This window comes from Neovison vison, chromosome 1 (genome assembly GCF_020171115.1).
Source record: "Neovison vison isolate M4711 chromosome 1, ASM_NN_V1, whole genome shotgun sequence".
In the NCBI taxonomy this organism is placed as follows: Eukaryota; Metazoa; Chordata; class Mammalia; order Carnivora; family Mustelidae; genus Neogale; species Neogale vison.
In genome coordinates this window covers 252,194,093-252,210,184 of record NC_058091.1, presented here as the reverse complement: position 1 = coordinate 252,210,184, position 16,092 = coordinate 252,194,093, and the positions used below count along the sequence as shown (strand labels likewise).

The following is a 16,092-nucleotide window of genomic DNA, read 5'->3' as shown; positions in this document are numbered from 1 at the left end:
CCATATTTGATTGCTTATTAGTTCCTTCTCCTGACTTAACCACTCTCTCCCCTTCTCCACAGGCTCCCTGTCACTGAGGCCCTTTATAGCCTGGTGGGGATGGAGGGGCTAGGTGTCACTTTCGGCCTGTCAGGACTTTCCTTTGTCCCCTTCCCCACCTCCTGCCTGCTCCAGGGCTGGGCCTGGGTCCCAGGTCCTCTGGGCTCAGGCTCTGCCAGGCGCTCTCTCCTGGCGCCTGAGCATCCTGTCCTGAGAGTACTGGGGCGGGCCGCCTCCATCCCGCCCTCCTGCCCCCTCACCAGCCATGGTCAGCACCTGCTGAGGAGTTGGCCCATACTTCCCCTCCTGGGGGGGGGGTGTGGTTTCTGGCAGCGTTAATGATTGTTCAAGGGAGGAGGAGATGGTGCCAAAGTCTGCCGGCTGTGCTGTGGCAGGCCCCAGACGGTGCCCGCCGGAGCCCATTTGCCGCATCCACGGCCCCTTCTGGGGCCCAGGTAGGGACTGCAGAGCCTGGCTGCTGCAGGGGCTGGGGAGTCTTCTGGTCAGGAGTAGGGGTCCAGGGGAACCCAGGGGGTCCCACCCAGGTGGGTGGGTGCGCTGGTGCTGAGTTGGGCGAATCTGGAGCTGAGTCCCAGGCTGTCTGTATCTTCAGGTGGGGCTGTTGATTAAAGACAGAGGGGCCGAGCTGGGGGGCCTCAGAGCTCAAGGAGAAAGAATGGGGCTCTGAGCCCAACTGCTTGGGTCCAGATCCCAGATCCATCCTGGCTTTGGGGGGCTCTGGAATTCTTCTGGACCTCTGTTGCCACATCTGTAGAAGCAGGCTGGTCCCAGCACAGGAAGGAAACTGGAGAACTGGGAGGCAGAGGTGGGCCAGTGGTCTACCGTGGATGGACGGCCACTTCAGCCAGCGCTAGGATGTGTCCGGTTGGCACTGAGTATAGGCTGGCCCTCAGCTCTGGCTCATTCCAGGCCTGGTGTGCCAGGTGGAGACTCAGCTGAGATCCAGGGGCAGGGTGGGCCTCTTCCCTGAGGCAGGCACAGCCAGGCTAGGGCACCAGACGCCCGGGCTCAGGGAACAGTGGGATCATGGATGGAAACCTGTGTGTGGACTATGTAGTTCTTAATGTCACCCCATTTCTCAGTAGGCCCAGAGGGAGTAAGGGCTTGCCTGGAGTTTGGTGGCAGGGGGCAGGGGAGGTACACAGTGAGTAAGAAAGATTCTGGAACCTGAACCAGGGCCGTTTGACCCCATTACCTGTCTGTCACTGAGGCAGCCAGGGTGATGGGCACTGGAGGGGTTCCATGGCAGGGAGCCCAGTGCCCTTGGGGTCCACATCTTTGCACCAGTGCTCCCTGGGTGGGCTGGCGTCTGCCTTGTGGGTTTACAGAGGGCTCCATGGAGTCCAGTGGAGCCCCGACCAAGGCTCGCCCAGGGACTCCTGGAATTGGAGCTAGTCCGGGTCTAACGCTCTGTCCCTTGTTCTTGGACATCCTTCTCTAAGCTTCTCTGAGCCTCAGTTTCTCACCTGGGCCCTGGGACGATAATGCCTTCAGCAGGGGCACAGCTGTGAGAAGGAAACAGAACGGAAGTGAAAGTATGTGGTGAGCTGGAGGCGGCAGCGGCCTTGGTGGCCAAGTTCACTCTTTGGTGGCCTGTGGATGATGAAGGCCGCCTCCCTCTCTGGTCCTCCTAGAGGCCCTGGGCACACCTGGGGTCCTCACTCCCAGTCTGGGAGAAAGTTTGGGAGCCCCGGGCTGTTGGGAGCTGCGGCTGGTGCCTCGGCCCACTGGGGTCAAGGAACCGGTGCTGCCAAACCCCAGGGTGAATGCGCCTGTGCCAAACCCGAGGGGCCTCCCCGGGGGTTCAGGAGCACCCGATTCACCTCTGTGTCCTTTCTTGATGCTTCTCCAAGCAGCCCTTTTTGAGAGTAAGGAGAGTAAGTGTGGGGGGAAAGAAGTTGGAATTTCTAGGATGTAGATAGTCCCAGTTTTTAGAAGGCAAACTGAGGGGTGGAGAGGAGGAACGAAGAGCCTCTGGGAGTGGCTGCATGGTATTGGGGCTGGGGTGAGTTTGCCTCCTTCCCACCCAGGCCCCCCACCTCCGGCATAGCAGAGGCCCTGGGCCCAGGGTGGGTTGGCACTGTGGAAGCCTGGGGGGTTGGGGCTGGCCAGGGCACCGTCCAGATCTCCCCCAGTCCCAGCCCATAGGCCAGCTTCATTCCTGTCTTATTCATCTGCAATTGCTCTGTCCCCTGCTCCTGCTGGGAGGCCGGGAACCTCGGGGCCAGAGGAGGGGCCGTCAATGCACCTGACCTGGCCTCAGAGGATGGAGAAAATTTGCACAGATGCAGAAGGCCAGGGAAGGCATTCTGGGCAGAGGGGACGGCATATGCAAATGCCTGGAGGGAGGAAAATAGAGGGTGGGGACTGAGAACGGAGCATTCAGCGCCTGGGACCATAGGAGAAGGTGGGGGAGGAGCTTGTGTGGGAAGAGGAGTCAGGACCTATGAGGACTTAGCCCGCCAGGCTGAGGGGCAGGAAGTGTGTCGCCCAGCCAGCCCGAGCCCTGGCAGAGGTCTGTGCTTTGCCCAGTGAGTGGGAAGGCTCACTGGTGGGGCAAGTTCATTCTTGTTCCTTCTCTAGCTCACACAGGCCCTGTGAATTTTTTTCAAATGACCAAATCCAAAGGTGACACTCTGGACCAAAGAACTTTGGCCTCATTATGATCAAATGAGTGCGTGTGTCTGTGTGTGTGTAAAAGTCTTGAACAAGGGGCCGTGACTGTGGGAAACCGAGCTCAGAGGCAGTGAAGTGGGGAGGAGAGGCAGGACCACAGCAAGAAAGAGCACTGGGCTGGGAGGGACGGGAGGCGGAGGGGTGGCATCCCAGCTTTGCCCCCAGCTGGCTTGGGGGCATGGGGCAGGAGCCTTATCCACCCCCAGCTCAGGCATAAAGGGGATTGACAGCCACCTCTGCCTTCTAGGAGGATGGTCTGGACTAGATGCAGAGGAAAGACTTCAGGTCTGCCTTACTCTAATGTAGAGGGTCATCACTCTTGCCCTGAGTAAGGATTATCAGGCTTCTAGAGGCCCGTGAGAATGGGAGGGAGAAGTTGGAAGAAGCTTCCATGAGCGATGAGTGTACCTGGCTCTAGGGAGGGGGCCTGGAGGTGGAGGCATCAGGGACCCTGGAGGGCGAAGCTGCTTGTTAAGGCTGTTGTCCCTCTACCTTCCCCTAGGGTGTTCTTCCGTGTCTAGGGGAAGTCTGGCTGATGAGGAAGAGCAAACTGGAAGCTGGGAAAGAGAGAGCACAGACTTCCCGCTCTGGGTTCTGATCCCATTAGTGACCGGATCATGTCCCTTCTGCTCCTGGACCATGGTGTGCAGAGTGCTGAATGGCTCAGGATGTGCCTGACTATTTTTTTCACTCGAGGACTGGATCCTGAGGGCAGGAGTTTCCTGTTTTCCCAATTGCACTTTGTCATAGTGAAGAGAACACTTTGCATGCCTGTGGCATCATGTTCAATGACTAATTGTCCTGTGGGACTGACTCACCTCTGAAGGAGGGGAAGGAGGGGAACAAAAGAGGTGAGAGGTGAGGTCCAAGATCACACAGAGAGGGGACGTCAGGGCTGGCTGCATCCAGCCAGGGTTAAGGTGCCCCGGAGTTTGCTCACACGATGGAGGCACCATCACCGGTGTCTAACATCTGTGGGCTTGCCGTGCGCTCACACCATCATCCCACCACCTTCCCACCGCAGCCTCCACCAGCTCCACCTGTCTTTCCACGCTCATCATCACAAATGTTACCAGAGTGTCCATCCCCATCCCTGCTTCCAGCCCCACTGTCACCTCTACCCCCAACAAAACTACTGTCCCCATCCCAACCCCCTGTCCACGCTCAGCTCCGTGACCGCCTCACACACTACACTTGACCTCAGTTCCTTCAAGCCGGCACCCTCCAGAGCATGGCTCACGTCAAATGGCTGGTGTCTCACAGAGGACTGGCAGTAGGAGTCAGAAGGTAAAGACGAGCCCACAACAGGCAGAAGGAAGGTATTTGCATTTGCTGAGCACCTTCTCTGCCCCGGGGCGCTGAGCTGGCACAATTTATTTTCATTCCCTCCCCCACCCCTTACGACTTCTTAGAGTTGTCAGTCCCATCTTACAAATGAGGAAATGGTAGGGGCTACCGGATGGCTCAGTCCGTGAAGTACCTGCCTTCCGCTCATGATCCTAGGGTCCTGGGATCGAATCCCATATTGGGCTCCCTTCTCAATGGGGAGTCTGCTTCTCCCTCTCCCTCTGCCCCTCCACCCCCAAACCCCCCAATTCCTGCTCACTCTCTCTCTCAAATCAACAAATAAAATCTTTTAGGAAAAAAAAATTGAGGAAATAGGCTCAGAGGAGGGCATCGACTTGCCCCTCTGGAGAGCCTTTGCTGCCTCTCAGGTCTGAAAGCAATTTGTCTCTCTGACCTTTAGTTTCCCCATCTGTAAAGTGGGCATAGTAGAGCCTATCTCCAGTGTTCTCTGGTTAAGTTGTGTCCAGCTCAGTGTCTGACGCAAAGTAGACATTCCTTCTATGACAGGTATTGCTGCTCCTTCGTGACACTTAACAGCTGCCACGTATCCGCTGACGCCTTGGTGACAGCTTTGTTGACCATTCCTTAGTGTTTCCACGCTTAGTTTAGTTCTGTTTTCCATGATAATAAATAACTGCTTGTGATGAACAGTTTGCCGCAGCAAGAGATTCCTTATTTTTGGTTAGCTGGATTACCAGGTCAGAGAGGACAAATCTTCTGAAGGTTTGGGGTTCACAGCTTATGTGGGGTTTTCCTCTCCTGCTGGAGCCCTGGGGGAAGGTGAGGGCTGCACCCTTCCCTCTGTGTATGGGAGAGTCCCTCTCCCTTCTAGCTGTGAGCTCCTCTGAGTTCTCTGTCTGCAAAATGGGTTCCTGGGGAGATTAAATTATGTGAATTTCAAATGTTCTGCCTCCAAATCTCTCCACATTTCTATTCCTGCCTCTTTTCTCCAGCCCTGCTGCCACCATTTCAATCTATCAGCATGTAGCAGCTAGAAAGATCTTTTAGAAAAGCAAATTAGTCTCTGTCATTCCCCTGCTTCAACCTTGAAATGACCCTCTGTTTTTCTTAGACTAAAGCAGACCGTCCTCACCGAGTCTTATGGGGCCAGGCACGATCCGCCTCTGCCTGCCTCCCCATCCCCGCCTCTCTCCCTGCCCCTCTCTCCCTTTGCTCCAGCCACAGGGCCCCTCTTTCCAATTTCTGGAACACACCTGGTTCTTAGTTGGCCAGGGGCCATCTCTCATATTGGCAGAGTTACCCGGAGCAACCTTGTAACAGTGCTCGCTTTAGCAGTGTAACATGGGAATGAATTTTTAAAAAAGATTTTACTTATTCATTTGAGACCGAGAGATACACACACACACAGACACACAGAGAGAAAGAGAGAGAGAGAGAGAGCCCATAAGCAGGGTGAGAGGCATAGGGAGAGGGAGAAGCAGACTTCCTGCACATTGGGGGCTTGATCCCAGGACACGGAGATCATGACCTGAGTCGAAAGCAAAAGGTCAACCATCTGAGTCACCCAGGTGTCCTGGGACTGAATTTTTTTTTTTTAAGATTTTATTTTTAAGTACTCTGTACACCCATCATGGGACTCGAACTCACAACCCCCACGTTAAGAGTCGCATGCTTTACCCACTGGGCACTGAATTTTAAAAAATTTAAATAGTACTACAAGATTTATAATAACAATCCACCTCTGAGTTGGCTTTTCCCACATTTTTGTTTGATTTGGTTTCGATTTTTCGGCATCTGTCCCTAGTGTTCAGGTTTCCGTGATGTGTTCTTTTTGCCTATTTCCATGGTGTAAATGCTTCCACCCGGGCTCACTTCAAGCCATGAACATAATGCCAACCAGCTTCTAAACTTCCTGAAGCTATGGCAGCTTTCGGTAGCAGCTCTAGCATGTGATGGCACCATCTTCCCTTCAGTGTCTGATGCTCCCTGTTCATGATAAAGAACAAGGCTCTGGGTCCAGTGATGTCCCTGGGTTGGGGGGGGGCTTGTCTTTTGGAAGCCACTTCATAAAGTGATCCAATAGAGGCCCCCATGTTTCAGAATCTGTGGGTTTTTTTCTCTTGAATGGTCCATTTTATCTTTTTTTTTTTTTTTTTTTTTTTAAATTTCTGGTGGTTTGGGGAGGTGTCCATTTTTGGTTTTTTTTTTTTAAGATTTTAAAAATTATTTATTTATTTGACAGGCAGATCACAAGTAGGCAGAGAGGCAGGCAGAGAGAGGGAGAGAGAGGAGGAGGTAGAATTCCCCGCTGAGCAGAGAGCCTGCTGCAGGGCTCCATCCCAGGACCCTGGGATCATGACCTGAGCCGAAGGCAGAGGCTTTACCCACTGAGCCACCCAGGTGCCCCTACCATTTTTGTTTTTTTTAAAGATGTTATTTATTTGACAGAAAGATAGAGAGAGAGAGAGAGAGAGAGAGAGCACGAGCTGGGAGCAGAGGGAAAAGCAGGATCCCCACTGAGCAAGGAGCCCCACACGGATCCCAGGATCCTGGAATCATGACCTGAGGGAAGGCAGATGCTTCACTGACTGAGGCTCCCAGAGTGACCCAACGGGGAAATGTCCTATCATCTGTCAGTGCTTTAAGGACTGAGACAGGGAGAGGGGCTGAGAGTGTCCCCATTTGTTGTGCAGTCTTTCACATAGTCCCCTGTTTTGCTGTGGGGCCCCACCTCCACCAGTCCTACTGCCCTGGAGTCCAGAGCTCTCTGATTCAGCCTCTCCAGGAAGGAGCCTCCGAGTACATTATCTGGTGTTGGGGGGTAGGGTGTCAGTCCCTGACTGCATGGAGTGGGGAGTGGTATCTGGGAGTCTAATGACTTCACATGGATACTTTTTTTTCTTAAGATTTTATTTATTTATTTGACAGACAGAGATCACAAGTAGGCAGAGAGGCAGGCAGAGAGACAGAGGGAAGCAGGCTCCCCGCCGAGCAGAGAGCCGATATGGGGCTCCATCCCAGGACCCTGGAATCATGACCTGAGTTGAAGGCAGAGGCTCAACCCACTGAGCCACCCAGGCACCCCACATGGATACTTTTAACCAATTTTCCCGCTTTTAGGCCACCCCACACCTTTGTTTTCAGAGGGTTCTAGAACCTTCAATACTTCAGCCTTGCTAGGGTTTTGAGCTGGCTTCCTGTGGGTGCCATCCCTACCCTTGTTTTATTTATTTATATTTGTTTGTTAGTTTATTTAATTGTTTTGAGGTGGGGGAGGAGTGGAGGGAGAGGGAGACAAGCAGATTCCGCACTGAGTGCAGAGCCCAGCACGGGGTTCAATCCCAGAACCCGGAGATCATGACCTTAGCTGAAAACAAGAGTCAGATACTTAACTGACTGAGCCACCCAGGCGCCCCCCCACTCTAGTTTTTTTTTTTTTTTTAAGATTTTTTTTATTTATTTGACAGAGAGAGATCACAAGTAGGAAGAGAGGAAGGCAGAGAGAGAGGAGGAAGCAGGCTCCCTGCTGAGCAGAGAGCCCGATGCGGGACTTGATCCCAGGACCCTGAGATCATGACCTGAGCCGAAGGCAGCGGCTTAACCCACTGAGCCACCCAGGCGCCCCCCCCCACACTCTACTTTTAACTGTCACTAGCTTTGGGGCACCTGGGTGGCTTGGTTGGTTGAAGGTCTGCCTTTGGCTTAGGTCATGGTCCCAGGGTCCTGGGATGGAACCCTGCCTCGGGCTCCTTGCTTGGCAGGAAGCCTACTTCTCCCTCTCCCTCTGCCCGCCGCTCTGCCTGCTTGTGCTCTCTCTCTCTGTCGAGTACATGAAAAGAAAAAAAATTTTAACTGTCACTAGCTTGAAAAGTTGTTCATCTCTTATCAACTCTGTTGAACTTCTAAAATCTTTACCACCATTTTCATGAGGTTTTGAGAGGGAGGAAGTGGAGATAAATGTTGAATCCTCCATGCTGAACTGGAAGCTCCCTCCTCCACTCCTCACAGGATGCCCTCTTCTTACCCTTCAGACATGTCCCTTCCTCAGAGACTCCACCCTGTATGCTCCCATTAGCCACTGCCGCATAACACACCACCCCAAGACTTACTGGTAAGCAGCAGCAGTCGTTTATTATGACTAGAAATCTGCCCTTTGGGCGGGGCTCAGCATGGGTGGCTCATTAGGAGGGAGAGCATCCATCTTGGGATGGTTTATGCCCACGGCTTACTCACACGGGTGGATGTTGGCTATTTGCTGGGAACTCAACTGGGCTGTTGGCCAGGGGCTTTGGTTCTTGTCCATGTAATTTTCTTCAAGAGACTGCTGGGGTTTTCTTTCTGGGGACCAAGGCCTGGAAAGGGCACAGCGTCTCTGGGGCCATATTGTATCCATCAGTCATGGCGGCTGCCCAGAGGTCTTAATTATAAAACCAGTGGGATTTTTAAAAATTTTTATTTATTTATTTGACAGAGAAAGACAGCGAGAGAGGGAACATAAGCAGGGGGAGTGGGAGAGGGAAAAGCAGGGCTCCATCCCAGGGATCTGGGATCATGACCTGAGCCGAAGGCAGATGCTTAATGACTGAGCCACCCAGGCACCCAACCAGTGGGATTTTTAATTTATGGAGATGGCTGTGTAACAACAAAGAAAGCCTAAGGCCATTGAGAGATTTTTGTCACGATTTTCTAGAGAAGGGGGCTTGCCATACCATGCACGGCCACATGGGGGGAGCGTTCGGTCAGGAGGCAGAAGGAGAAAGGAGAAAGCATGATCTAGAGCCTTAATGCATTTTCCATGGGGAGGAAGGTGGGAAGGAAGTTGCAGGTCAACCAGTAGAGCAAGCTGAGGACTGAAAGTTGTAATAATTGGGTCGTCCTTAGTTGCCCATTGCTTAGTCCTGGGGAGACTCAGGGCAGGGAACAATTCTGACTTGGTGTGTGAGTTAAACAAAGGAGGGAGTTGGAGTGTGGCCTCTGGATTGGTTGGTTTGTATAGGAGAGGAGTGTTTGTAGGCAAGACATTTTCCATCTCTAGGAACTAGCTCCCCTGGGGAAGGACGGTGAGGCCCCCGAGATATTAAAACCTCATAAACAGAGAAAGTAAAAACATCTCATCTCTTGCTGGGAGCGGAGTCAGAAGGTTTGTGGCCCTCTTTATCTGCCTAAAGTAGCAGCCTTCTTCAGGCTCTCACAGTAGCCTCGTTCTCTTTCTTCATAGCACGGAAGGCAGCAAGCAGTTAGACTTGTTTACCTGTTTACGGTCTGTCTTATTCACTAAGCTGTCAGCTCGATGAAGGCATCTCCTTGGCTCTTTTGCTCATAATTATTCTCCCGGTGCTGGGAAAAAGGTCTAGCACATAGGGGACCATGGACATCCCTAAATAATTATTAAAAGAATGAATGAATGAATGAATGAATGAATGAATGAATCAGGGTACCCAGAACATGGTAGGTGCTCAGGAAATGTCAGCAGATATTTAAGATTACCAACGCTCCTGATATGCCTGTGGTTTTCCCAGCAGTGAAGGAAAACGGGGTGTACCTGTGGCCTGGCGAGACATGAGGGGTGAAACGGGGCATGGTTAGAAATGGTTAGAAAAGACCCGGGGGAGGGAGGTGGCAGTCAGACATGCGGGGTCTATGGAAGCCCTTCTATGGCGTTTGGACTCAGGTGGTGGGAAGCCATTAAAGGGCTTGAAATGGGGGGTGCCTGGGTGGCTCAGTGGGTTAAGCATCTGCCTTTGACTCAGGTCATGATCTCAGGGTCCTGGGATCGAGTCCCACATTGGGATCCCTGCTCAGTGGGGAGTCTGCTTCTCCCTCTGCCTCTGCTGCTCCCCCTTCTTGTGCTCTGTCTCTCTCTCTCTCACTTGCTCTCATTCTACACAAATAAATAAATAAAATCTTTAAAAAAAAAAAGGCTTGGAATGGGGAGGGAGGTCATCAGAGGGGTTGAGGAAGGATTACTTGAGCTGAGCGGACTGGATTAGAGACTGAAGGGAGGGAGGCCTGGAGGAGGGCTGAGCAAGCCAAAGGGGAAGATGGCTGTGAGTGTGGCCACTGTGGGATGGAGACAAAGGCAGGGGTCATGAGAGATGGATGGGGCACTCCAGAAAAGGGGAGTCAAGGGTGACCTGGGCAAATGGGTGCATTCCTGAGGCGGGAACTTGGGAGGAGGGGAGCATGGCATGAGGGAGAAGACTTCTGGGTTTTGATGCAGTTTCTTTGTCAAGGTTCAGCTGTGGCAGCCCTTCTTGCTCTGCTGTTTCTTTCTCTTCCCCTTGGAGGACCCGCATCTTTTGGAATAAGCCATAGATTGGGGTCATTTTCTCTTGGTTCTCCCATGGCTTTGGAGTCCTTCCCAAACTGACTTGACTAGGGAACCCTCCCACTGTGCGGCATCTTACAGGGCCAAGGTTCCAGGGAGCACACTTTGGGAAAGGCTGCCAAGGCGGCTATTAAATGAATCAGCAAGTAGGAGAAGGGAACTTGCCCACCCATAGAACATCTGGATTGTCCTCAATAAGTCACAGTCCCTCTTTAGGTACCTGATTTTGAAGTATGCTATTAGCTTAGACACTTGAAATAGGCAGGGTAGTTTTAGTGGTTGAGGGAATGAATTCTGGAGTCCCAAACTCCTGTGTTCAGAGCAGAGTCTTGTCATTGATGCCCTGTGCGGCCTCAGGAAATCCCCTTCCTCTCTCAGCCACCTCATAGTTGCAAGGATAGCGAGATTACACATATAATGTGCTTACAGCTGTCCCTGTTACACAGGACGCTGAATTCTGGAGTCAAGCTCAGGGTCATTCTCAGGCTGGAATTCTGGACCAGGCTCAGCTACCCTGCCTACCCCTGTGGGTTCCCCCTAACTACCCTGGAACATCTGGAAAAGGGCAGTGAGTGACAGGAGCCCTGGAGGGTGGGGAACTGCTGAGTTGGAGTGGGGGGTGGGCTCAGCTCAGACCCAGACAGAGAGAGGGTCCACCAAAGGGAGGGAGGCCTGGAGACAGTTGCCCCTTCCTTGTTCCCTCTTCCCTCAGGTCCTTCCAGACATGATGGCATGGCCGTGGCTGTCCTGCCTCCTGCTTCTTACCCTCGTGGTGTCTGGTGGGTACCTCCCTCCCCCACTAGAGTAACACTAGTCTGCGGATCCTTGGCAGGACCCTCTAGAAGAGAGTGACACTGCCTCATCAGCAAACTCCCAGCTCCTATGACCCAGACCCCGCTTGGCGGCCCTAGGGAGGCCTAGGGAGGAGTCCCAGCCCAGGCGTGTGAGCTGGGCTGAAGCTGGGACGGGTATGGGCTCCCACAGAGGGCCGTAGGGGGTCAGGCTTCTCAGGGGCATCCAAGTGTTCTAAGTGCTCTCTGTTCCTACAGTGACAGCCAACACGGCCCCAGTGTTCTTAGGAAACATGTCAAGAGTTAATTTGCCTGAGGACCTACCAGTGGGTGAGTGACCATCCCTGTGCACAGACTGTGCCAAGCCCTTACCCACAGAGGGTCCCAGGGTCTCCCTTATGGGCTTGCTTCCCATCCTGCAGCCCCGTGGCTCGTCACGGGGTGAGGGTGGCCTGGAGGGAGTTTGTTCTAGAATTTGTTTTCTTCTCTTCAGCTTTTGTGTCAGGGCTCTCACATGGCGTCAAGTAACCAAGACACCCCACGAGAACATTATTCCTGTTTCCCATCTCTGGCTGGTGTTTCCGATGCCCCAAAGAGAGAGGATCCATCTGGGACCGTTCTTTCTCTCCCACCTCTCACACTTGCTAACCTCCCTGCACTCCCTGCTTTTCTCCCCCCTAAACAGGAAGCAGGTCTCAGGCTCAAAGCCTTTCATAGACTTCTCACCGGAAGTGAATACTGTGTTTTACTTCCATTGCCTTTGTTCACAGAGCTGCTTTCTATCTATGGCAAGTGAAATGGATTTCTATTTACAGCCACAATCCAAAGCTTGCTTTTATTTTCTTTTTTGAAAAGATTTTTAAAAATTTATTTGAGAGACAGAGAGAACACGCATGGGGACAGGGGCAGAGGGAGAGGGAGAGAGAATCTCAAGCAGACTCTGTACTGAGTGTGGAGCCCAAAGTGGGGCTTGGCCCCGCAACCCTGAGATCATGATCTGAGCTGAAACCAAGAGTCAGACACTTAACTGACCGAACCACCCGGGCATCCCTAAAGCTTATTTAAAATAAATGTATTTACATGAAATACTAAGTCGATTAAAAAAAGGATCATAAAGAATGAGACACTGGATATGATAAAGATCACGGCAGCGTACAAGAGGGAATGACATCTGGGAAGCATCGTTTTGGAAGAAGCTGCAGGGACTGAAGACCTAATTCCCAGCAGGCAGGATATGGGCTGGGGAAACGGAAATGAAAGATGTCTCCTCGACTCCCCAGCCCTGGGGCTCCTGCACACTCTGCCCTCCGCAACACTCCCACCCCCCAAACAAAAAAACGAATAACTTTATTGTTCAGAGCAGTGCACCTCCCTCCCCGAGCCAGATCAAATGAGGATCTTTGATAACCACATGGCTCTGCTCTGGGTTTTCTTAAACCAAAGGGTGATTTCCTTCTTCCCGAGATAAATTCTATGGCTCTCTTACCATAGGAAAGCACTTTCTGTGAGATCTTTTTTTTTCAAGTATGTCATTTAGACTTTCTATTTTGAAGTATAATATATGTGCAGGAAAGTGCATTGAATCACATGGAATTACCACTGGATCCGGAACTAGAATGTTGCCAACAGCTCCAGGTCCCCCTCTCTCGTCCCTTCAGTCACTTCCTGTCCTTTCTTCCCTACACAAGATTACTTTTCCTGACACTAACACTGTACCACAGATCTGTTTCATCAGGCAGACTTTTAAAAAATATATATAGGGGCGCCTGGACGGCTCAGTAGATTGGGGCCTCTGCCTTTGGCTCAGGTCATGATCCCAGGGTCCTGGGATCGGATCGAACCCTGCGTCGGGCTCTCTGCTCAGCAGGAAGCCTGCTTTCCCCCTCTCTCTGCCTGCCTCTCTGCCTATTTGTGATCTCTGTCAAATTAAATAATAATAATAATAAATTAAAAAATATATAATTATGATGTTTTAAATACCAAGTTTAGTTTAGTGACAAACATACATAATTCTTATTTTTTTAAAAAGATTTTATTTATTTATTTGATAGAGAGAGAGCACAAATAGGCAGAGCAGCAGGCAGAGGGAGAGGGAGAAGCAGGCTCTCCAGTGGGTCAGGAGCCTGATGCAGACTCAATCCCAGGACCCTGGGATCAGGACCTGAGCCGAAGACAGCCGCTTAAGTGACTGAGCAACCTGGATGCCCCAAACATATATAATTCTTAAGATGCAGAGACCTAATATAGGTCTTTTATTTTTGTAGATTTTATTGATATGTTACATTTAATTTTTTAAAAAGATTTTGTTTATTTATTTGACAGAGAGAGACAGTTAGACAGGAAACACAATCAGGAGAGGAAGGAGAGGGAGAAGCAGACTCCCCACCGAGCAGGGAGCCTGATGTGGGGCTCAATCCCAGGACCCTGAGATCTTGACCTGAGCTGAAGGCAGATGTTTAGTAACTGAGCCACCCAGGCACCCCTACATTTAATTTTTTTAGGCCACTTTAAAAAAAAGGATTTTATTTATTTATTTATTTAGAGAGTGTGTGAGCAGCGGGGAGGGGCAGAGGGAGAGAGAGACTCTCAGGCAGATTCCACACTCAGCACAGAGCCCAGCCCCAGGGCTTGATCCCACAACCTAGATCCCGCAACCCCAAGACAACAACCTGAGCTGAAATCAAGAATTGGAGGCTCAATCGACTGACTCATCCAACTCCCCTTTAGGTCAACTTTTAAAGAGCATTTCTGGGACACTTGGATGGCTCAGTCAGTTAAGCGTCTGCCTTTGGCTCAGGTCATGATCCCGGGGTCCTGGGATTGAGCCCCGAATCAGGCTCCCTGCTCAGTGGGAAGCCTGCTTCTCCCTCTCCCACTCTCCCTGCTTGTGTTCCCTCTCTTGCGCTCTCCCTTTCTGTCAAATACATAAATAAAATCTTAAAAAAAGAAAAAAGAGCACTTCCTCCCTGATGCATGTTTCTATGCCCCCCGTCAAATATATACACGTAAGGGTTTAATGCCCGTCCACACACCTCCTGGATTTCCTTCGGTATAAAGGCCACATCTTTTTGCACTTTAACTGAATCAGGATTATCTTACCATTGAGGTAGTCATTTAACACAGAGTGACTTTTCTCCCCCCAGAAGCATTCATTACATTGATAGTGTGTCTCATAATCGAGGAAACATAAAATAGACACCGACATCATCTTTGTAGAATGTTGGTCTGGTGGTCTTCCTAGAGGAGGGGGTCTTGGTGGGGAAGACTGTAACCAAGCTTTCTGAGGAGTTGTGGGAGGGACTGTTGGGCCAGAGAAGAGCAGCCTCGGGGGCACAGGGCGGAACCTGTCCCTGAAGAGCTGTTATGGGCAGGAGGGGTGGGCTGGTCCACTGAGGCCCTCAGGCTGAGCATGGAGCCGCAGGGCCCCATGGAATTTGTTGTGGCACGTTTGAACTTTGTGGGTCCCTCACTCTATATTAAAATTATAGTTTATGATAGAAATGAAACATTCTTGTAGGTCTCCTAAAAGTCTCATAGGCCCTGGGTTCCATACCTCATGGACAGAACAGATGAGGCCTTTGGGTTCCCACAGCCGGGAACTTACAGGGAAACACACTTTGGGGAAATGGAGAAAGCCCTTGCTAAGGGACAGTTGTCTGACAATGGAAGGAGGTGGCTGAGAAGAGCGTAACGCTTCTCGGTGGCAGAGCAGAGGCTGGTGGGATAATGGAGGTAAGGTCTTGGAGCGGGGCTGGATGAATCTGTAAAAAGTTTCTTTGAGATTGGAGAGTCGATGGCCTTGGGATCTTCGAGTCCCCCGATATCTCCAAGCCCCTGCCCTGCCCAGGGACATGCCCTCCGGGGCACAGTGAAAGAGTGGGGGCCCCTGGTTAGCAGTGGATGCTCACCGGACCAGGTGGTGTTTCTGGCAGGCTCTGAGCAAGCTCTCTGGGTGAAGGGAGGGCTTTGAGGTGGCCCAGGCACCCCCAGAGGAACTTCAGGAGTCCCCTGTCCAAGGATGTCCCCAGCAGCTGCAGCCAGACCCTTCCCCTTCAGGCGTGTTTGGTCTCATCTCAAGGAATGCCAGGCAGGGAATTCCAGGGCCAGGAGAAAGGCTGATGCCTGGATCGCAGCCCACCCTGCCATGTCCAGGGCAGAAGGGGTCATCCCCTGGAGGAAATCAGCGTGTTGTTATCAAAGCCATTGTGTAGGTGTCAAGCAACAAAATCAAACCTGACGTTTATGGCCACCACGGCCAGAGCCCTGGCGGCTGGGAGGTCCCAGATTTCTGCACACAGACAAGACAAGCCCCCTAGCCCAGCTCAGCCAGGCCAGCGCTGAAAGAGGTGACCATGGAATGTGGGCATTCCCTGTCCCACCTCCAGGTGCCGAGGCCTTCTGGTTGGTCGCTCAGGACCAGGACAATGATAAACTGACCTATGGGATTAGTGGCCCAGATGCCTCCGTCTTCTCTGTCACCCCGACCACCGGGGAAGTGAAGCTGGCTAGCCCTCTGGACTATGAGGTAAACAGCAGCGGCCTTGGAAGACCCCAGGAGGGGTGTGGAGAGGTGGGGGCCCTCCCTGTGCCCTCACCCCGAGCAGAGGCTCACCTGGGACCTCTTCTCCCTACCCGCTGCAGACCGCCTACTTGCTCCACATCATCATCTCTGTGACCGACCATCACAACAAGCCAGTGAGTTGGAAGTGGGGAGGGGAGGGGAGGTGGCCCTGGAATCGGAGAGCAGGGCACTAGGGGCCCCTCCTGCCTGCGTCCCCTACCTCAAGCAAGCAGAGAGAGCCCTAGTTAACAAAAACTGAATTCAATGTTTATTTTTATCTAAATTATACCCATCCATTTTGGGCCACACAATATTACCAAGATTTTAACATTGTTATTAATTTACTTTAGTTACATAAAGATCTCACC

General features: G+C 51.9%; 1 protein-coding gene across 2 annotated transcripts in view; it reads left to right on the top strand.

Moving 5' to 3' along the window:
* Positions 1 to 438: 438 nt before the first annotated feature.
* CDHR2 (cadherin related family member 2) overlaps positions 439 to 16,092 on the top strand; it is a 36,939-nt gene continuing 21,285 nt past the window's right edge. For both annotated transcript variants that reach the window (XM_044228996.1, XM_044228988.1), the window contains exons 1-5: positions 439 to 494; positions 11,085 to 11,151; positions 11,422 to 11,493; positions 15,549 to 15,688; positions 15,805 to 15,858. In XM_044228996.1, the coding sequence (XP_044084931.1) occupies positions 11,097 to 11,151; positions 11,422 to 11,493; positions 15,549 to 15,688; positions 15,805 to 15,858 (321 nt within the window). In that variant the 5' untranslated portion in view covers positions 439 to 494; positions 11,085 to 11,096. The remainder of the gene's footprint in view (positions 495 to 11,084; positions 11,152 to 11,421; positions 11,494 to 15,548; positions 15,689 to 15,804; positions 15,859 to 16,092) is intronic.